At 40.5% G+C, this 23,951-nt stretch overlaps 1 protein-coding gene across 3 annotated transcripts in view; it reads right to left on the minus strand.

Annotated features, from left to right (window-relative positions):
• The window catches only part of fgf12a (fibroblast growth factor 12a), a 237,657-nt gene that overhangs the window by 55,123 nt on the left and 158,583 nt on the right, over positions 1 to 23,951 (minus strand). For all 3 annotated transcript variants that reach the window (XM_059563956.1, XM_059563957.1, XM_059563955.1), the window contains one exon: positions 14,611 to 14,714. In XM_059563956.1, the coding sequence (XP_059419939.1) occupies positions 14,611 to 14,714 (104 nt within the window). The remainder of the gene's footprint in view (positions 1 to 14,610; positions 14,715 to 23,951) is intronic.

The following is a 23,951-nucleotide window of genomic DNA, read 5'->3' on the forward strand; positions in this document are numbered from 1 at the left end:
AGAGCGGATCGCGACGCAGAATCAACGGGGAAATCGCGCGGCGGCGGGACATGCTTTTACATCAATGAACGGTGGTGTACAGATGTAACTGTGTTAAAGAAGACGTGCTGCTCAAATCTCGAAACGCTCTTCATTAACTGCAAGCCGTTCTATTCGCCGCGGGAGTTTCATTCGTTCATTCTGGTGAGTGTTTACATCCCTCCTCAAGCGCACGTGAGCTCAGCTTTACAGAAAATCGCTGAGCAGATCACAGAGACAGAACAACAACACCCAGACTCTGTTTTAATCATTCTTGGGGACTTTAATAAAGCCAATCTCTCCCGTGAACTGCCAAAATACAGACAGCATGTTACTTGTCCCACAAGAGACAGTAATATATTGGATCACTGTTACACAACAATAAAGGATGCATTTCACTCTGTTCCACGAGCAGCTTTGGGACATTCTGATCACCTTCTGGTTCATCTTATACCGACCTACAGGCAGAAACTAAAATCAGCTAAACCTGTATTAAGGACTGTAAAAAGATGGACTAATGAAGCAGAGCAGGATTTACAATCTTGTTTTGACCTCACTGATTGGAGTGTTTTTGAAGCTGCTGCCACTGATCTGGACGAACTCACAGAGACGGTAACATCATATATCAGTTTCTGTGAGGATATGTGTATTCCTACCAAGACTCAACTAAATTACAACAATGACAAACCGTGGTTCACTGCAAAACTCAGACAGCTCCGTCAGGCCAAAGAAGATGCTTACGTGAAGGGGGACAATGTCTTGTATAAACAGGCTAAATACACACTGGAAAAGGAGATCAAAGTGGCAAAGAGGAATTATTCTGAAAAAATAAGGACTCAGTTCACTTCGAACGACTCCGCATCAGTGTGGAAAAGCCTAAAGAAGATCACCAATTACAAGACACCACCCCCCAGCACTGTGGAAAATCAACGACTGGCAGACGATCTGAACGAGTTTTACTGCAGGTTTGAAAGAACACCCATCACCTGCCCTGAACACCTCACCACACAACCGTTCACACCAATAACAACTCCTGCAACCAACCCTGAATGCCTCTCCAAACAAACGTTCACACCATTCACAGCTCCTGCAACCAACCCTGAATGCCTCTCCACACAACCGTTCACACCATTAACAGCTCCTGCAACCCATCCTGATCACCTCTCCAATCAACCGCTCTCACCATTCACAACTCCTGCAACCAACCCTGAATGCCTCTCCAAACAACTGTTCACACCACTCACAACTCCTGCAACCCACCCTGAACACCTCTCCAATCAAGCGCTCTCACCATTCACACCTCCTGCATCCCCCCTCTCCCCCACACCTGCAATACAGATCAGCGAGGATGCGGTGCGCCAGGTCTTCAGGAAGCAGAAAAGGAAAAAAGCACCAGGCCCAGATTGTGTTACACCAGCCTGTCTGAAATCCTGTGCTGACCAGCTGGCCCCCATCTTCACAAAGATCTTCAACAGATCGCTGGAGCTGTGCGAAGTCCCTTCATGCTTCAAACGCTCCACCATCATCCCCATCCCAAAGAAATCCAAAATTACAGGACTAAATGACTACAGGCCTGTGGCTCTAACGTCTGTAGTCATGAAGTCATTTGAAAAACTGGTGCTGGCCCACCTGAAGGACATCACTGGACCCTTGCTGGATCCTCTTCAGTTTGCCTACAGAGCAAACAGGTCTGTGGACGATGCAGTAAACATCGGACTGCATTATGTTCTGCAACACCTAGACAGACCGGGGACCTATGTGAGGATCCTGTTTGTGGACTTCAGCTCTGCCTTCAACACGATCATCCCAAACCTCCTCCTGCCCAAACTAACTCAGCTCTCCGTGCCCACCTCCGTCTGTCAGTGGATCAACAGCTTCCTGACAGACAGGCAGCAGCTAGTGAGGCTGGGAAAATACACATCCAGCACCCGTACAATCAGCACCGGAGCTCCCCAGGGCTGTGTTCTCTCCCCACTGCTCTTCTCCCTGTACACTAATGACTGCACATCTAAGGACCCCTCTGTCAAGCTCCTGAAGTTTGCAGATGACACCACACTCATCGGCCTCATTCAGGACGGTGACGAGTCAGCTTACAGACAGGAGGTTAAAGAGCTGGCTGTCTGGTGCAGTCTCAACAACCTGGAGCTTAACACGCTCAAAACAGTGGAGATGATCGTGGACTTCAGGAGAAACCCCCCTGCACTCCCCCCACTCACCATCATGAACAGCACTGTGACTGCAGTGGAGTCATTCAGGTTCCTGGGCACCACTATCTCTCAGGACCTGAAGTGGGACATTCACATTGACTCCATTGTGAAAAAGGCCCAGCAGAGGTTGTACTTCCTTCGCCAGCTGAGGAAGTTTAACCTGCCACAGGATCTGCTGAAACAGTTCTACTCCACCATCATCGAATCCATCCTCTGCACTTCAGTAACTGTCTGGTTCAGCTCAGCTTCTAAATCGGACCTCAGAAGACTACAGAGGGTAGTCCGGACTGCTGAGCGAATTATCGGTACAACCCTCCCATCTATTCAAGAACTGTACTTATCCAGAGTGAGAAAAAGGGCTGTTAAAATCACTCTGGACCCCTCACATCCAGCACACTCCCTCTTTGAACTGTTGCCATCTGGTCGACGCTACAGAGCACTGAGCACCAGAACGACCAGACACAGGAACAGTTTCTTCCCTCAGGCAATCCATCTTATGAACAGCTGATAATAACTGTGGGACACACTACACTATTTATATTTATATACACTACACTTTTTATCCAACACACATACTTAGCGTACACGTAAATCTTTTGCACATAATATACATGTACATACATGGAACACACTATACTACTTATATTTATATTTATATAGACATACACTTATTTATCCAAACACACATACTTAGCGTACAGTTACAATTTTTCCACATAATATACATGTACATACATAAATGCTCTTTTTAATATACCTGCCATACATTGTCAATTTGTATATTGTCAATCCTTACCCACCTATTTGTATTTTTTTGTATTTTTTATTCCTTATTGTGTTTTTTTGTTCTGTCGCTGTTATGTTGCACTGCGGAGCTCTGTCACGAAAACAAATTCCTCGTATGTGTGAACATACCTGGCAATAAAGCTCATTCTGATTCTGATTCTCTGATTCTGAAACTGTTGCCTGAATCCTGCCTGTTATCACTTCGAGTTCTTAATAAACATTGCACATGGATCCGAATGTCTCTGACTCCTCATTACAACATCAGAGGGTCAGTTAGAATTTTTTGAAGCATCAAAAATACATTTTGGTACAAAAATAGCAAAAACTTTGACTTTATTCAGCATTGTCTTCTCTTCTGGGTCTGTTGTGAGCACGTTCACAGCACTGCAGTTTAGTTATATCCGGTTCGCGAACGAATCACTCGATGTAACCGGATCTTCTTGAACCAGTTCACCAAATTGTAGTGAATCATTTGAAACTGTTCGCGTCTCCAATAAGCATTAATCTAGATATGACTTAAGCTGTTAACTTTTTTAACGTGACTGACACTCCCTCCGAGTTAAAACAAACCAATATCCCAGATTAATTAATTTACTCAAACAGTAAACTGACTGAACTGCTGTGAAAAGAGAACTATAGATGAACACTGAGCCGAGCCAGATAACGAATGAAAGATTGACTCATTCTCAAGTTTTTTCTTTGTTATTTACATTACATTTACATTTATTAATTTAGCAGACGCTTTTATCCAAAGCGACTTACAGATGAGGACAGTGGAAGCAATCAAAAAAAAAAAAGAGCAATGATATATAAGTGCTATAACAAGTCTCAGTTAGGTTAACACAGTACACGTAGCATGGGATTTTAAATAATATATATATAAAAAAAAGAAAACCGATAGAATAAAAAAAGAATAGAGCAAGCTAGTGTTAGAGATCTTTTCACATACACACACACATGCAATTGCATAATAAATGAAAAGAAAATAGAATACAAAAAGATTAGAAAGGTAGTTAGATTTTTTTAAAGAATAGAATTAGAATAGTGAGTGTTAAAGTTAGAGGGTCAAATAAAGATGGAAGAGATGTGTTTTAAGCCGATTCTTGAAGATGGCTAAGGACTCAGCTGCTCGGATTGAGTTGGGGAGGTCATACCACCAGGAGGGAACATTTAATGTAAAAGTCCGTAAAAGTGACTTTTTGCTTCTTTGGGATGGCACAATCAAGCGACGTTCACTTGCAGAACGCAAGCTTCTAGAGGGCACATAAGTCTGAAGTAACAAATTTAGGTAAATGGGTGCAGAACCAGTGGTAGTTTTGTAGGCAAACATTAATGCCTTGAATTTTATGCGAGCAGCTATTGGAAGCCAGTGCAAATTGATAAACAGAGGTGTGACGTGTATTATTTTTGGCTCATTAAAAATTAATCTTGCTGCCGCGTTCTGAATTAATTGTAAAGGTTTGATAGAATTGGCTGGAAGATCTGCCAAGAGGGCATTGCAATAGTGCAGCCTGGACAGAACAAGAGCTTGAACAAGGAGTTGTGCAGCATGTTTCGAAAGAAAGGGCTTGATCTTCTTGATGTTGAATAAAGCAAATCTGCAGGATCGGACAGTTTTAGCAATGTGGTTTGAGAAAGTCAGCTGATCATCAAACATAACTCCAAGGCTTCTAGCTGTTTTTGAAGGAGGTTGATGTGCCTAACTTGATGGTGAAATTGTGATGAAACGATGGGTTTGCTGGAATCACAAGCAGTTCTGTCTTGGCAAGGTTGAGTTGAAGGTGATGGTCCATCATCCAAGAAGAAATGTCTGTTAGACAAGCTGAGATGCGAATAGCAACCGTCGCATCATCAGGATGGAATGAGAGGTAGAGTTGAGTGTCATCAGCATAGCAGTGGTATGAAAAGCCATGTTTCTGAATGACAGAACCTAATGATGCCATGTAGACAGAGAAGAGAAGTGGTCCAAGAACTGAGCCCTGAGGCACCCCAGTAGTTAGATGTTGTGACTTGGACACCTCACCTCTCCAAGATACTTTGAAGGACCTATCTGATAGGTAAGACTCAAACCATTGAAGTAAGGTTCCTGAGATGCCTTTTGCCAGTAGGGTTGATAGGAGGATCTGGTGGTTAACCGTGTCAAAAGCAGCGGACAGATCAAGCAGGATAAGTACTGAAGATTTGGATTCTGCTCTTGTCTTAGAGCTTCAACAACTGAGAGCAAGGCCGTCTCAGTTGAATGTCCACTTCTGAAGCCAGATTGGTTGCTGTCAAGGAGGTTGTTGTTTGTGAGAAATGTAGAGACTTGATCGAACACAGCTCGTTCAAGTGTTTTTGCAATGAAAGGAAGAAGGGAAACTGGTCTGTAGTTCTCTAAAAGAGATGGGTTGAGGTTGGGTTTCTTAAGTAGTGGAGTTATACGTGCCTGTCTAAATGATGAGGGAAAAACACCAGTATGGAGGGATGTGTTGATGATGTGAGTGAGTGCAGGTACAACTGCAGGAGAAATGGCTTGAAGGAGATTAGATGGAATAGGATCAAGCGGGCAAGTAGTAGGGTGATTAGAAAGCATGAGTTTTGAGACTTCTGCCTCAGAGAGTGAAGAGAAGGATGTAAATGATATGTTTGCTGGTGATATGAGCTTGACTGATTGTGGTGTGGAAAATTGTGCACTAATGTGTTTAATTTTATTAATGAAAAACGTTGCAAAGTCGTCAGCTATTAGAGATGAAGTAGGAGGTGGAGGAGGAGGACAAAGAAGTGAGGAAAATGTTTTAAAAAGCATGCGAGAGTTAGACGAATTGTTAATTTTGTTATGGTAGTATGTCATTTTAGCAGTGGAGACATTAGCAGAGAAGGAAGATAGGAGTGACTGATACACATTAAGGTCAGTAGTATTTTTGGATTTGCGCCACACCCTTTCAGCAGCTCTAAGCTTAGAACGGTGTTCGCGTAGAACATCAGATAACCAAGGGGCAGAAGGGGTGTTACGGGCTGGCCTAGAAGGTAAGGGACAAACAGTGTCTAAACAAGATGTAAGAGTGGAGCAGAAAGTATCAGTAGCACTGTTAGCATCCAAAGATGCAAACAGTTTAGGGGAAGGAAGTGAAGATGAAACCATTGCAGATAGCCGGGAGGGTGAAAGTGTGCGTAGGTTACGTCGAAAGATGACATGTGGAGGGGTAAGTGATGTGGCAGGGACCATGTTGAGGTTAAGAGTGAGGAGGAAGTGATCCGACGTGTGCAGTGGAGTAACCAGAACATGATCAGTAGAGCAGTGTCGTGTATAAATAAGGTCCAGTTGTTTGCCTGATTTGTGAGTAGCAGTAGTTGACACTCGGTTGAGATCAAAAGAGGCAAGCAGAGTGTGGAAATCAGCAAACAGAGGTTTGTCTAGATGGATGTTGAAATTTCCAAGCATAACTAGGGGAGTACCATCCTCAGAAAAGGTTGAGAGCAACACGTCTAATTCATCCAAAAAGTTACCCAGTGGTCCTGGGGGTCGATAGACAACTACAAAATGTATTTTAAAAGGGTAGGTAACAGTAACTGAATGAGATTCAAAGGAGCTGTTGATACACAAAGATGGTAAAGAATTAAAATGCCAATCATTAGAGATGAGCAGACCAGTACCTCCACCTCTTCCAGTCAAACGGGGGGAGTGGGAAAATGAGAAATTATTGGAGAGTGCTGCAGGTGTAGCAGTGTCCTCTGGTTAGCAGATATATTGGCAAAGTGTGCAGATTGTTCAGATTGCGCTGTCTACATTGTGTGATGTGTGGTTTGCGAGTGGTAGTGATAGTAGCGATCTGGAAACACATAGTAAGATTTGGTTATAAACAAAAAAAACAACTGAAATAGAAATGAAACAAGGAGAAGGAAAAAGAGATTAATCAAAACAATACTTATATTCCCTGCCAGTGTCCCTGCCCGGTGGAGTCGCATGGTAGAGTCGATGGTCTTTACACTCTTCGGTCTTCACACGAGGAGGGCTTAACTGGAGGGCTGCCGTGACCGCTGCCGCGGTATACTAATCTTTTTTAAACCCAACAAAACGGAAATTGAATTCAGCTGAACGCACTTTACTGTTTATCACAACAATGGTCTAAGCAAGCGCACAACACTGACAACGTATGCGATAGAGTACGAGACCAAATGCAGCACATCTCAACACAGTAAACAAACAAGTGTTTCCTAGCAACGACAACTGCGCTAAATACTAATGAGACAAGAAATAAATACACTTACAATCTGCTTTTAACTCCCGCTGATTTAACTGCTTCTCACAAAGGGTATTTCTTTACACTCTCTTGGCTGGCGCTTGAACACACTTTACTGTTTATCACAACAAAGGTCTAAGCAAGTGCACAACACTGACAACGTATGCGATAGAGTACGAGACCAAACGCAGCACGTCTTAACACAGTAAACAAACAAGTGTTTGTTATTTAAAGAGCGTGTTAGTATAAGCGGCACACAAACATTCCAAATATTAAAAATTAAAGGATTGCAATGCATAAGAATTTTTTGTAGGCTAATTTTATATATATATATATATATATATATATATATATATATATATATATATATATATATATATATAAATGCCTATATGTCATAATGGATAGTCATCGCATGTATCAGAATTAGGCAGAATTATCTACTTGCTCACACACGAGCAGCTCCATTTCATCTCTGAGACACGTTCTGTCATTGCGCTTGCCAAATTCTGCCGTGTAAATAGCAAATCCGTCATGGCACGAGCCCAACTGGCTCTTAAAGGGGATGGAAAATGAGACTCTGGTTGGTTTATTGCATATTACGCCCAAAAAACACCCATTACTCATTAAGAGAATAGGGACAACCCGTTTAGACCATGTGCCCGAATGCGGAAACCATTTGTCCATCGTTAAAAAAGTGGATTTGGACACGCCCTGAGTGCACCTGCGCCGTGCACTTTACATTTTGCGTTTAGATCGTTAAAATGGGGCCCTTGATCTGCCTCATGACCAGCCTCTCAAAGCACTTCATGATGATTGGTGTGATTGCAAGGGATGGTGGTCATTGAGGCAGGACACTGAGGACTTCTTAGGCAAAGGGATGATGGTGGAAGTCTTGAGACACGTAGGGTCAATGGTGCTGCTCATGGAGATGTTTAAGATGCCAGTGAAGACATCTGCTAGCTGGTCTGTGCATCCACTGAGTACTCTCCCAGGAATGTTGTCTGGACCAGTAGCCTTACGTGGGTTGACTCTGCATTTTCTTTACATCATCCGTGGAGAGACGCTGTACTTGGTCGTTGGGGGATTTTTTTATTACATTCAGTGAATATAGTTTTTATACAATCGATATGGTATTGATGTTTCAAAAAAAAAAAGAACAGTAAACATCAGTTTACAAATGGTGAATTAATAATAAATAAATAAATTAAAGGGTTAGTTCACCCAATAATCAAAATTATGTCATTAATAACTCCCTCATGTCATTCCAAACCCGTGAGACCTCCGTTTATCTTCGGAACACAGTTTAATATATTTTAGATGTAGTCCGAGAGCTCTCAGTCCCTCCATTGAAACTTTGTGCAATGTATACTGTCCATGTCTAGAAAGGTAAGAAAATCTTTCTTGTCTTTTGTGAAAGAGTTCAAAACTCTGCAGAGTTTTGAACTCTCTCACAACAGACACGGAAGAGAAGACAATGATGAATAAAGTCGTAGTTTTTGCTATTTTTGGACCAAAATGTATTTTCGATGCTTCAAAAAATTCTAACTGACCCTCTGATGTCACATGGATTACTTTGATTATGTTTTTCATACCTTTCTGTACATGGACAGTATACCGTGCACACAGTTTCAATGGAGGGACTGAGAGCTCTCGGACTAAATATAAAATATCTTAAACTGTGTTCCGAAGATGAACTGAGGTCTCACGGGTTTGGAACGACATGAGGGTGTGTTATTAATGACTTAATTTTGATTATTGGGTGAACTGACCCTTTAACTAATCAATTCTCTTTCCGGCTCAAGACTGCGTTGACTGACACCATAGACAGTAAAAGAAATGTACACAGCGACCCCATTGGAATCAACGGAGACAAGTGAAGTCAATTAGAAGCACACACTTCCTGGGGGTCGAGCGTACTTCGCAGACTCAAACTGAGCTTCATGACGTAGATGTCACGTGAGCAACCCAGATAGCACACGTACGTCTGCAAGATGTCTGTTAAAGATCTCTTGATCTGGAAAGCATCTGCTGTCCACAAACGTCTGACAGACAGACATTTTTCAGATGTCAGTTTTACATACATTTTAAATCATAAACATCTTATAGACATCTTATAGACATGTATTTGACATCTTAAAGGAAACGTCCTATAGACGTATTGCAGATGAGCAAACACTCTAAAAAATACGTCTTGCAGATGTAAATGCACACGTCAAATAGACGTCTCCAAGATGTTCTTGTGCTATCAAGGAACCTGTCTGACAATTGGAAGTCTTCTAATAGCTGTGCCAAGAGAAATCTGAATCACCCACCGAATCTTGCAGAGAAGGCGAGCGTGAACAGGAGCAAATTCTGGTAAGTATTCTGATTAATTATCTCCCTTGACTTTATGCCTCCGCGTCCCCCCGATTGCCTCATAGATAGTAAAAGATTGTCTGCGAGCTTCTCCTCCTGTCCATATGGTAATTTCTCTACTGTCCAACAGAGAGTCGCAGGTTATGACGCAATCGTTAGCCTATTTTTTACAAAAACTGCTTCTATGGGACCATAACATAAGATACAAGGTAATGGAGCCTTTTATACATTTTCGTGTTTCTTTAGAAATATTTAATGGACAAATGGAGTCTTTATACGCCTCAGATGTAAAGTTATTCGCTTCAATAAAATATGAAACCCTGCCCCCCTGACTGACACAGGTGAACTACTACTAACAGTATAGAACCTATAGAATATTGCGCATACGTGACTAAACGAATCACCCCCCAGAGACGACTCATTTTTCCCGAGTCACATTAAAGATTCATTCAAAATGAACGAATCGTTCAAAACGACACATCACTAGTGGGATCCAATGGTCACAAATTATATAGATCTGAGGTGCAGGACTCGCAAAATCACTAGCTCGATGGCCCGGGGCTATTGTGTTTCCACTCGGGCTCCAAAATGTATCACCAAATATCTTGAATATTGATGTAAAATTTCTAACTTGATTTGCGTTGTTCACTCGCTTGTAGGGGGTACACGGATCATAGTTGATCGTAAATTTTGCCTATTCAAACGTATTAAACCATTTGCGCGCATTCGGAGCTTGCTCGCATTCATTCAAAGCATGCGCTGAGAGCAGCGTTTCAGACAATGCACTTATTAATTCCTCTTTCATGTATCCTTTTTTCTGAATGAAGACATACAAAATAATTGTCTCTGCAAGTATTATCTTAAACACAGTCGGTCATGTCTTAAGTGAACGTATACAGTGGATAAAGAAATGTCCTGTGCATTATTATATTGGATCTGTCCCATCAGTCTTAAAGGGGCAGCAACCTTTAAATAGCTGTTGTCTCATTAGTGGCACCTGCAGTCAGAGAGTGACATTTGTGTCTCATTTACAAAGGTAAAATCGGTAAAAGGTAAAATTCTGTTTTTACTTATTTTTTTTTTTTATTATACATTCCAAATAACATTTATTAAGCATTCATTTTTTGATAGTAAATCAGATGGTTTCCTCTGATTTAAAATAAAGCACAGACAATTTTTTTGTTTAGATATTTCTTTTAGTTGTATGATTTTTTACTTGATTTAGGATTTGTTTTAAAATTTCAAGTTAGTTTTATTATTTAACATTTCAATTTCACAAAGAAATATGCAGCTTTTTGTCTGAAAAATAATAAAAGGAGACATTTTAATTTATAATTTTCTTAAATCTCATTTTGTAAAAAAAATAAATAAATATATAAATACATTAATAAATTGTAAGAAAATTGTATGGTGTAATCTGTATTGTGAATTTTATCACATCGTAAGTTTAATGAATCGTTACATCCCAATATGCTACTAGTTTTTGCTGATCATGCTGATTTGTCCACAGTAAAGTTCAGCCAATGTCTTTTTTTATTTTGGACTAGTTAAATTCATTTTGGGTTACCAATACCTGAAGAATGCCTGCCCAAAGGGCTACCAGGGATTTTGAAATTTTGTACTTTAATTACAACATTGCTTGAGACCGTTGGAAACGAGCCATGTCAATTTTGACCAAGTTGACCAAGTTATTTGAACAACTTTGGACCATTCATTAAACAAATCTATTGTATAACTTAGACAACTGTGCCAGTTGTTTTGGCTACATTTATTATGTGTTTGGTGTGTCTGGATTCGTTTTGAGGCTTATAATGCAGCATGAAACAGCACGAAATCCCATTCATTGTATTTAAACTGAATTTCTATTGATTGGAAAATTTTAATTACATACAATTTTTTGTTGTTTGATAGAAATTCTATGGAAAATTGATGTTCTTAAAAATAAAATGCAAAGAAAACACAAATCTTATGGCTGGTAGATGTCGGAAAGTATAAAAACAAGACATCAAGTTAATATGTTCCTTTGTGTTAAAAAGCTTAAGTATTTCAAAGTATTCTAAAGTATTTAGATTAAGTTACTAAACCTGAGCAATCTAACGAAATATATTACTGATTACTTTTTAAAGCTTGTATTTTGTAATCTGTATTGAAATACATTTTAAAAGTAACCTTCCCAGCCCTGTATATATTCGGGTTCAACCCTAATATTTATATATATATATATATATATATATTATATATATTAGGGTTGAACCCGAATAGTCGACAAATCGATGCTTTGATTCGAGGAGCCTGATTCGACTACCAGTCTAACAGTCGAATATTCACGGGGTGTTATTGATTATGCCATTTTGAATATATGGGGGAGCTCAAATGTCTGATTTCACATAGAACTAACGGTTTTATCCCAATAAGTTAATATACAGCTTATTATGATAAAGCTGTAAGAATCTGAAAAGAAAGAAGCTTAAAATTAATATTTTAAAGTGCATGAATATATCCAACCACCCCTATAGATTTATGTTTCACTTTCCATAATCCGTGATCGACAGAGGAGCATCTTGGCAGCAGGGATTTAAAACTTTACCAAGACTCAAACTGACACTGGTAGAGACTGGATTTTTTCGAACAGGTAGGGTTCAAGTGATTTCAAAACACTTCAGCCGGTGTATATATATTGTGGATATATTATTTACCTGATATAAGATGCATTTGGTTTTGGGTCAATCGCTTCATTGTAGTAATACGGTGATATCTCTTCAGCGCACAGTGCAAGCAGGTCAAACTACAATGCAGAATATTAATAACTATGACTGGGACAGTTATAGAGATACTATTATGATAAGAAGACCATTATACTAAAACGCTATGAATTTTTAGAGTTTAGCTGCCATGTTTCTGCACATTTTTTCATGAAGAACGAGTCCACAAAAGGAGTTCGCATTCAGAGCCCCGCAGATATGTTCATGTGCATTCGGGCCCTTTTTGCAAATATTCTTTAAGTCTTAATATTAACATCATGTTGTATAAATAACGAAGCGTATTCTATATGAAATTATGAGTTGAATCCCATTTTAAAACTTGCTATCAGGTGCGTCACTCTACTGGTCATCTTCAGCACAGCCCAAAACAGAAATGCAGAACATGCTAACGTTATAATGAGAGCACTATTGTAAAAAAAAAAAAAAAGTTAATTGTTATAGTTTCGTGGACGTTAGCTATTTGTTAATCAAAACATAAAACATTATTTACCCTGTTTATATCTGCAAGGTGTTCGTTACACATTTCCCCTTAACATCAGTAATTATGTTAGTCGAATGTCTGACTTGACTCTTGTTAATGTATTTTGCCCCACCCCCAATCATATGATTCGACTATCAGTTGAATATCGGCAATATTCGAAAATTGCTATGAAAATCCTTAGTCGGGGACACCCCTAATATATATATATATATATATATCCATATCCATATTGATCTTTTGCTTAATTGCAAGGTTTTCCTTCTTTTTTATCATTCTGACACTCTGCAGCTGTTTCATAATATTCAATGGTCTTATTTAGGGTTCCAAGCAGCAATGCCACTTGAGCCCTGTAGCTTTTGGTGCAGGTTCTACTTCTGCTTACTTATTTTAAACAGATAACTATCCTTGTATAGTGAGAAGTCAACAAATTGTGCATGCAGCTTACTTATGTCACTAAATTCAATATTTAGTTATGGAAGTTTTATTTTATTAAAAAAAAAAAAAAATAGTAGTAAATGTTTAATCTAAAGTTTATGCAAAGTGAAGAGTTCATTATTACGTTATTAATTGTGGAATTTATTTGTTTTTAATGCCAGATAAGAAGATTGCAGTTTTACTAAATGGCCAAAAGATAGAATAAGGAAACAAATCCATGCCAACTAACCATATGGCAATGGCAACAGAAAATGTATTTATTCCTTTCCTCTTAGATTGTCATTAGCAGGATTAGGAATTCTATGACTGTGTGTTATATAAGCTGTCAGAATTCTGTAAATTACTCCAAGCATTTTCCACAAACCCCTTTCAAATGGTGGGGGAGTGTGGGCAAGAACATATGGTCATCCACCATAACTCATCTGAAGCCTACAGGGAACACAGCCTTACACTGTGCTCTTACACTGTAACCCATGCTATAGCAGCCACTTTTCTGGATTTTACAGTGCAAAATTTGAACCACTGAATCATGATTGTAAAGGCAGGATTTCTCTGCAGGAATGCAGTAATTTTTGCTTTTTTTGTGCTTATGAGGCTAAGATCAGTGGTGGCTCGTGGGTTTTAAAATAGAGGTATTGTTTTGGTCTGGGGTCAGATGATTCTTCTGCCAATCTGACTTTGCTGCAACCTGGAACTGAATTGCTGATTTCGTCTGGTCAGCGGAGAACTGGCCCCCCAACTGAGCCTGGTTTCTCCAAAGGTTTTTTCTCCATTCTTTAACCAGTGGAGTTTTGGTTCCTTGCCGCTGTCGCCTCTGGCTTGCTTAGTTCGGGTCACGTACATCCCTTAAAAGACTGTGTTAAAAGATAGCTGCCTGTTGTGCCATTTAATTAGCCGCGACTACTGTAGCCTTTATTCAGCTTAGGTGTGTTTTCCCTTTATTTTTAATTTTTATATATATTGTTTGAATGACAGCTTGGTAAATCTGTTGTCAATCAAATATTCAGTATCGCTACTCATCATAAGTACTTGGTACATTATCAGCACAGTGGGAGACATTTAAAAAAACTTATATAATGTAATTTACGTCTCTATGATGATTGGTTGACAATCGTCAGCACTGAAAGTGAACACTTGATGCTGATTGGCTAATTTTTTATTTTTTTTTACCAACGAAGGCACAAGAGCTCACCGACCTTGCCTTCCCTGCCTCTCCCGATGAGCCGCCACTGGCTAAGATCCTAGAATATATAAATGAGCTCCAAGAAAAGAATATGCACTGCATGCAGCATTCTGCCATAAATACAAATGCACACATGCAAACTGAGAAATGGGAATCTTACTGAGCTGTAGAGGAAGCCCTCTGCATTCATTCCGATGTAGAAACCTGCTTTGACTCCCTGAATGGCCACCACCCTTAAGCCGACAGGGATGAGGTTGAAAAGAGCTAGAAAAAAACAAGGAGGAAACATTACATAACAATAGGATTGGCACTGCTAGAACCAAACTGGGAAAAGGGATAAATTAACTAACCCAGCATTTCTGAAAGAAATTATGGGATCTAAAAATGTGTTAATTGGGTTACTGAGTAATGGTGAAGGTAAACAGTATGGAGGAGAGTGGGGTAAGCTGTGCCACATTTTACCTATTCTATCATCAAATAAAAGAGAATAAAGATAAAGATAATATCCATAATTATCCAATACAACCTTATTAATGTCTACAACATATACCATTGAAATATAACGTCTACAAAAGTGGTCCAACATGTCATATCAAGAGGTAAGATGAAGGATTTGCTGCTCAAACCAAAATACACTATTCCATTTAAAAGTCCATCATAAACTAGGTAAGAAAATGTTTAATATTCAACATTTTTCAATGTGTTAAAATGATATTCAATCATTTTGTTTTTTCACTTAATATAATCTTGATTAGGGAAAAAAGAGTTAACAAAAACAGGCTTGATTGGACTGACAAACCAAAATATTATTAGCACACATTCCACTCATCAAAGTTGAAGACACATATGAAATATGGCTTTCCATGCACTCTCTCAGATTTAGATTTTTAAATTTAGCTTTCATTTCATATTTTTCAACCATACCACTGTAGTAGTATTTCAAACATTTGGATGCACAACTAGTTGAATCACTGGCACAGCTTAGAAAACCAAGAAGAACAATTTACCCTCAAACATTTTGGGAAAATTCATAGATAATTCTTAGACTTTGGATTGCATAGCTGGCATAGTTAGCAAATCAAAACCATGCATGATGTGTACAGAACCAATTTTTTACCTGAAACTCAATTTACTGCCCAAATAATCTGTAATTTGATAGATAAAACAGTAAATATGCATTATCCTAGATTAAAGGGGAACATACTCTTCTTTTCTTTAGATAGTTCTCATCTGAAGTATGAAAAGCTGCCAGCATGCCCTTTTCAACTGAGCTGATTCAATTTGAGACAAATCAGTGCATGTTGCGCTGTGGTGTAAATGTGCTTGAAAAGCCATAGATACTATGATGGGAGTAAAGAGGTATGTTGCAACTGCCCGCTGCATAAGATCTTTTATAATGGAGTCATAGCTGGATTTAGCTGGATTTGTTCAAAGATATTTTTTTTTTAGTTTTTCCTTGTACTTAGGCTACTTTGAATCTAAGGTTTGTAGTTCAACAGAGTTATTCTACCCTTTAACAGTAGCTACAGTACAATATACTATTATATTAATCTAACACAAAAACAATGATATCAAAAGGTTAATGTTCTACTGAGTTTGAAAACAATGTATACTAAACTCCACCCTTTCTGATTGCATTAACAAAAGCAAATGTGATAATGTTAAAAATTAATCATTTTTGTAAACATGGCATTTAAGCTTTTTTCTTCAAGTATTTGTGACTTATGTTTCACAGGACTTATAGCCAAGTGCTGTACATGACAAGTGCAATGCTGTACCAGGTGAGCTACCAAGCAAATTTACACATCATGTCAGAAAAGTCATACATATGGAGCTGCTAATGATATGCAAACCGCAAAATAAAAAAAGAAAAGGAAAAAATAAATAAATGAATACAACTGAATGGCTTTTTTTCTACCTCTATTGTTCATTTCACCCGGAAACTGCATTGAAATATATTTCACGAGTTCACACTTACATATAATTAGCTGAGGTATGGTATGCGTATTTGGCGTGCTGTCCGGGGGAAGGGCTCCGAGCTTGGGAATGGCCCGAACCTAGAGTACCCCCCAAAAAGCAAATGGACAAGACGACAGCCACCAGATTAAGAGCGCCCCCCAAAATAGCATTGAGTACTGGCGGGGGCTGATTTTTTTTTCTGAGAAGTCATCTCGTTGGCGGGCCGGAAGAGCCTACGTACTCCAATGGGAGCGACTTAAGCGTTGGGAAGGTAGGCCCTACTGGCTGCAGGTACTGGACTATGTGGTTAGAGGCGCCCGGTCGGTAGAGCTCGAGCCGATGCTCAACAGGGGCTCACAGTGTTGGAACAGTGAGTCCTACCGGCCGATGATGAGGAGCGGCATGGTTGTATAGTCCGACCGGGAGGGTCCGAGTTGCCTCGACTGGAATAGGTCACGGTGTCTGCGTACAGGCCCTACTGGCTGATAAGCCCCTGCTATTCAGAGGGCCGAAGGGCAAATGGCTAATCAAGAGGGCCCATGAAGCCTCTGACTGGAGATTAAGGCTCAGGACGACGGCCGTCTGGGTCCTCTCGGTTTGGCAGATAAAAAGTATTTTGGGCTGACCGACAAGGAGATTCTTGCGGCATCCGACGGGAGGTCGATACTCACGACATGGGATGGATGAGACTCGCATGTGGCCAGCAAGTATGGAACCCGACCAGGAGAACTCTCGCCAACGTCTGACGGGAGCACACGCATCAGACGGGTGAGCCTTGCCGGACGGGGAGAGGAAAAGAAAACCTGTGCCGGGAGGCTCTCGCTGCATTCCGATGGGGTATCAACTCAGAACATCGAACGGGTAAGCCTCGCCAGGTGGGGGGAAAAGATGTGAGGGTAGCGGAGGTTTTTTTTTTGACAGTATTTGATGGGAGGTTGAGACTCGTAGCGTCGGACGGTTAAGCCTCGCCTACCGTCAAATGGAAAGGTAAAATCATGTGGCCGGGAGACTCTCGCCGACGTCCGACGGGAGCACACACGATCGAACCATAGATTGGAAAGTAAGGATATCTGGCCAGGAGGCTCTCGCCGACGTTTGACGGGAGCACACACAATCGAACGGGTAAGCCTCTCTGACCATAGAAAAGGAAAAGGTGAGTTTGTCTAGCCGGGAGACTCTCGCCGACGTCCGGCGGGAGCTTGTACTCACGGCATCGAACGGGTAAGCCTCTCCGGATGAAAGATGGAAAGGTATAGTAGTGTGGCCAGGAGGCTCTCACCAGCATCCAACAGGAACTTCATGCTCGCTATATTGGCTGGGTCAGCGTCGCAGGCCGTAGGATGGAAGAGGTAAGTTTGACGTCTCGCCAAAGTCCGATGGGAGCTTGTACTCGCAGCATCTGACGGGAAAGACTCGACGACCGTAGAATGGAAAAGGAGGTTCTCGCTGGCCTCCCGCGGGATCTGGATAGTGCATTGTGGAAATGACAGCTTGCGGCTATAAAGAGAAAGGAAAGGTAGTCTGACGCATCGAATGGGTAAGCCTCGCTGGCCGAAGGATGGAAAAGGTAAGTTTGTCTAGCCGGGAGGTTCTTTGCTGACATCCAATGGGAGCTTCCTACTCACGGCATTGAATGGGTAAACCTCTCCATAGAAGGAAAGGTAAGGTTTACATAGCCTGGAGACTCTTGCCGGCATTTGATGGGAGCATGCGCATCAAATGGGTAAGTCTCGCCAGCCGTAGGAAGAAAAGGTAAGGTTTACCTAGCCTGGAGACTCTCGCCGACGTCCGATGGGAGCACACGCATCGAACGGGTAGCCTTGCTGGCTGTAGAGTAGAAAGTCTCGCCCGCATCTGGTGGGAGCTCTGTACTCGCAGCACCAGATGGGTATGTCTCGCCGACCGTAAATGTTGTAGCTAGTAGGCTCTCGTTGACGTATGATGGGAGCAAACGGCATCGAACGAGTAACCCTTGCTGGCCATAAAATAGAAGATGTAAGGTTGTCTAGCCGGAAGGCTCTCGCCGGCATCTGGTGAGAGCTCAATACTTGCGGCACCAGATGGGTAAGTCTCGATGACCGTAAGGGGGAATTTAAGGTTGTTTAGCTGGGAGGTTCTCACCGACGTACGATGGGATCGTGCGGCATCGGACGGGTAAGCCTATGCTGGCCGTAAATAGAAAAGGTAAGGTTGTCTAGCCGGAAGGCTCTCGCTGGCATTCGGTGGGAGATCAATGCTTGCGGCACTGAATGGGTACACCTGTAGTCGGACGTAAAGGCCAAGAATGCTTGACCAGGAGGGCTCTTGCAGCCTTTGACGAGAGTTCAATATTCGCGCATGGATGTGTAGCACCGCTGTTAGTTGGAGGGAAACATCCACTCGACCGGGACAGCTCTTGCAGCATCTGACGGCATTTAAATACTCACTGTATCAGACGGTAACTGTGCTGGTAGTTTGTTGGAGAAGGCAAGGTTTGCTTGACCGAGATGCAAACTGACGGGAATTCGATAGTCACTGTATCGGATGGGTGAGCCTTGCCGGTAGTTGGAGAATTTATTGATTTATGTATTTATTTATTTTTGTTTATTATTATTTATGTATTTATATATTTATTATTATTATTTAATTCATTATTTATGTTTTGTTTGTTTTTTTCGCTGGGAGAGCTTTGCAGCACCTGACAGAGAGTTCAGTACTCAGAGCAATTTTAGTTGTCTAAAGGGGATGATATGAGGATTGCTTTCATTATGGTTTAGCAAATCCAATAGCTTCTGATAATGTCAGAAAATCTTTGACCGGCTTGCATTCGAAGTTAAGCTTACGACGAAATAGAATTTCCTGTCCTGTCAGTGTACCTCGAATAAGTGCCATGAATCTGGATTCATGGGCATAGCTTAAAGCAGAGGTGATGTCATCCTTTCTCCGCCAAGAGTTTAGAGATTACAATTTTTTTTCTCTCTCTCTCCATATAGATTGCATGATCATTGTTCTACAGTTGGGAGAGAGAATTCGTCAAGAGCCATCAAGGTGATTGTGCTTTTAAACCAAATTATGGAGCTGACAGATTGATTAAGAGTTTCTTATCCTGGAATTTTCAGATTAACCACTCCAGTGGGCTAATGATAAATCGAGAAGGCGGGGCTTCAAAAGGGTTCATGATAAGCAATTTTTGTAGTAAAGAATTCTCCAATATTAAAGATGGTGTGCATTTGAATTAAATGTTTAACAAAACGAGGATTAGGTTGTACAGTGACATGTAGAAACTATTGTCGGGACGTTAGAGCCCTTGAATACTTTTGATATAATGAGCATGTACATTAGATTGTTAGCGATACATTACGTTAAGTTTGTTCCATGGAACAGTATCATTAATTGTTTTTCGAGAGTAGTGTCAAGCGTTTTTTTTTTTTAAAGGCTCCTGCGGGAGCGAGAACTGCTACGGCAGTAGGGAATGACGGAAAAGGCTCTTGCGGGAGCAACTACTGCTGCGGCAGTAGGAAAAATGCAGAAAAGAGATATGGACACTGCTACGGTAGTGGAGAAATATAGATAGAGGCTCCTGCAGGAGCAGACACTGCTGCGGCAGTGGTGAAATATAGATAGAGGCTCCTGTGGGAGCAGACACTGCTGCGGCAGTGGAGAAATATAGATAGGGGCTCCTGCGGGTGCAGACACTGCTGCAGCAGTGGAGACATACAGAAAAGGCTTCTGCGGGTTTTGATTGCATTGTTTTGAATGAAGGGGGATGGGCTGGCATTAGAGGGGTTGGCTTATGGTGGTTCGGTGAGCTTCTTTGATAAGGAATTGGTCTGACCGCTGATAGGTCATAAGGATGGTTAGGGTGTGGCGGAACATAGAAGTAAATGGAAGCAATGAGAGGAGGAGGAGAGATAGCTGCTTGGGCCAACTGCGGAGCTTGCTTCAGCTGCTGTAGTTGTTGGTTGCAGGAAAAGTAGAAGTGTTAGTAACAATTGAGGGGGCAAGCGAAAAAAAGAAAAGAAAAAAAGAAAAATGCCTGTGTAGCCTACTACGTTGCCAGCTTAGCAATTAGTTACTTGGTTGACAAGTCCTCAAGCCTTGTCCGCATTATTACGTTCCTGCTGAAAAAGTATGTTTTCCACTCGTTTTGGCCTTCTGGCCTTTTTAAACGGTCTCCAGAGCGGATAAATTTGGAATGCTGTTTTCACGTTGTACTATGGACTGTGGAAACAGAGGCTTTAGAAATGATGAAGCATGTTTAGTCTTGAAAAACATTGTATCAATAGACATGATTATAACAGTAACGATAATTGCAGTTGTGTGCTATTCACTTTCATTCGGTTTCTAAAGATATTTACTTTGCATGCTATTCGTATTACGGTCCTGAATAGACAACAGAAATTTTACTCACACTTGCTGTCCTGTGGCAAAACGCAATGGTAGTTGTGCTTTAGATAAATTCTGAGTGATCACGCAGGTAAATGGTGAAATATGTCCCTTAATAAATTGGTCCTGCCAGAATAATTGCATGCAACTTATGTCTGTCATCTCGGTGAGGTTTAGACGTGCACACAAAGGCAAGGCAAGGCAAGTTTATTTATATAGCACATTTCGTACACAATGTTAATTCTAAGTGCTTTACATAAAAGAAAGAAAAAATAATAATGAAGAAAAATAATAAGAATAAAACAAACAATTTTAAAACTTTTAAAATTATTTAAAAAATTTACTTATTTAAAATGAATTTAAAACAGTAAGAAAATGATTTTACATACAAACCAGTGAAAATATAGTGCAATCAGTTCGGAAATTGCACAGTGCTCATTCAATAAATGCACAGCTAAACAGATGAGTTTTAAGTCTAGATTTAAATGTGACTAGTGTTTTAGCACATCTGATCTCTTCTGGAAGCTGATTCCAACTGCGGACGGCATACTAACTAAAGGCGGACTCCCCTTGCTTTGTGTGAACCCTTGGTATTTCTAACTGACTCGATCCTAATGATCTGAGTGGTCTGCTAGGCTTATATTCAGTGAGCATATCTGCAATATATTTCGGTCCTAGGTCATTTAGTGACTTATGAGTATTGTGCTTTTTTGAAGCTTTGATTGTGTTTACAGTGTGAAATATAACGTGTTCATGTTTCGCGTGTAAAAAAAACCACAGTATTTTTCACACAATTTACCTATCTGTATACCACTGTTTTCACTGTCATAAAAACGGGCTGATGACTTCCTTGTTCTATAAAGTCCCTCCTTCAGAAATACGTAACGAGCTCTGCAGGGCCGGCCCTGACCAATTTGCTGCCCTAGGCAAGATTTTACCTGGCGCCCCCTGCATCGCAGCCCATTTCACCTTGTCATTGTGTTCATGATTTAGCATATATATATATATATATACACACACACACACACACACAGATTACAGCAGAACTGTTTCCAACACTCATAATAAATCATCATATTAGAATGATTTCTAAAGGATCATGTGATAGACTGGATGTCACATGTGACACTGAAGAATGGAGTAATGATGCTGAAAATTCAGCTTTGCATCACAGAAATAAATGATAATTTAAAGTATAATAAATTGAAAACAAATTATTTTAAATTGTAATAATATATCACAATATTATATTTTTTTCTGTATTTTTGATCAAATAAATGCAGGCTTGATGAGCAGAAGAAACTTCTTTCAAAAACATTAAAAATAGTAATGTTTCCAAACTTTTGGCCTGTACTGTATCCCCCCAAAACTGCACAACCGTAGAGTAAAACATTAATAAAAAAGTGATAATAAAAAATGTGTCTTAAAACTGACATGATTGTACAAAATCACAGTCTGGGGACTCAGAACAACTGCTAACATTAAGTTTAAGGTAAAAATAACTGCCATGAAATTATAGTATCTTACTCCTATGCAATAAATTGTTCTTTCACTACATCTCTTTACCTCTGTCTTTATCCTCTTCTCTTCTTTTTGGCACTGTATCTATCGCAGACTATGCTCATTTATAATGTGTCATGTAAATTCGGCCTTCCGTCACAATCAGGAAACTTTCACCGTGTCTAGAACTGGCACGAGCTGCCAGGCCCGTTTCTACGAGCTGTGTGTTAACAAAAGCAGTGCTGTCTACATTGGATGCGGCGTCGGGCACACTACACAACAAATTACCAACAACTGATCGCGCGCGCTCTGTTTCTGACGCACTTCAAGCACTCGATGGGCGGGGGAAGATTGAAGAGCCGGACTTTTTTTTTTTTTTTTTTTTTTGCTTTATTTGGTAGTATTTCGAATTAATGGTTTTTAAATAGTAGCCTATTATAAAAAAGAATATGTAAAAAAAAAAAAAAAAAAAAATTCACTCATTCACTCATTCTGGCGCCCCTATGAATGAGTGGCGCCCTTAGCATTTGCCTATACCGCCTATGCCGCGGGCCGGCCCTGGAGCTCTGATTGTGCCAGCGGTTCCTGTGTTGTGATTCGACACCAGCTGAGCTCAGGCTGCCCTCCTGGAAACGCGATTGGACTAGTTTTGAGAAGCAAGTGGGCAGGAGCATGTGCTGGAGATGTACTTATAATCACAGGAGCGTTTTTCCTAACGAGATGCGCATGAAAATCGCATTCGATTTTTTTTTGCACAGCCCTAACATCTAGTTAACAAAGCTAAACAGTGTTGCCCTTTGTTTAATAAGTTACAGAAACTGTTAAACGCACCAACTTAAATAATAAAATACACTTACCAGTTGTGGTCCATAAACAACGCCTTCTCCAGACAAAGAGGGAACTGCTCCATCTTTCACGAATAATCTTTGTGCGAATCCGGCATTAAACTGATTGAGATTGAGGAAGCTGTCCTCAGCAAGCTGTCCTCAGCAAAATGTGCTGCACATAGTTTTACATGTGGATTATAATTTTCGGGAAATTTTAACCATTAATCTCCAAGTACAGCATCCCTGGGAAGGCCAAACAAAGATGATTGGACTCAGAGATGAAAATAACAGCTTTTCGACGACATGTAACAACTGCAGTTTTTAAGGAGTTTGGAAATGTCCCAGAAAGAAGTGAGGCATTCAGCACTTCTAAAAGATCTGCTTCTAAGCAGTTAAGCACACTTTTGAAAAAAGATGTGGGAAGTGTGTCAAGATAGCAGGTTGACGATTTTAGGTGCTGCACTATGTCTTCCAGAATTTTGCTATCAATTGCTTTAATCAATCTTTTTGATATTGTGGCCTAATATGTCTGACCTCTGCATTACTTGAGGATGTGCTATTCGCCTTCCTGATTTTGACGATCTTCTCAGAAAAGAAGGATACAAACTCCTTGCATTTGCTGTCTGAGAGCATTTCACTGGGAATCTGACTTGGGGGGTTTGTCGGTCTCTCAACAGTGGCAAAAAGAGTACGAGGGTTAAGTTACTGTTTATAAGGTTTGAGAAGAAATTCTGTCTAGCTGTGGCTAGTTTCACATTAAAAGCATGAAGGCTGTCTTTATAGATGCTATAGTGAATTTCAAGTTTTGTCTTCCGCCACAACCGCTTGGCTTTTCTGCATTGTCTTTTCA

Source organism: Carassius carassius, chromosome 12 (genome assembly GCF_963082965.1).
Source record: "Carassius carassius chromosome 12, fCarCar2.1, whole genome shotgun sequence".
Taxonomy (NCBI): Eukaryota; Metazoa; Chordata; class Actinopteri; order Cypriniformes; family Cyprinidae; genus Carassius; species Carassius carassius.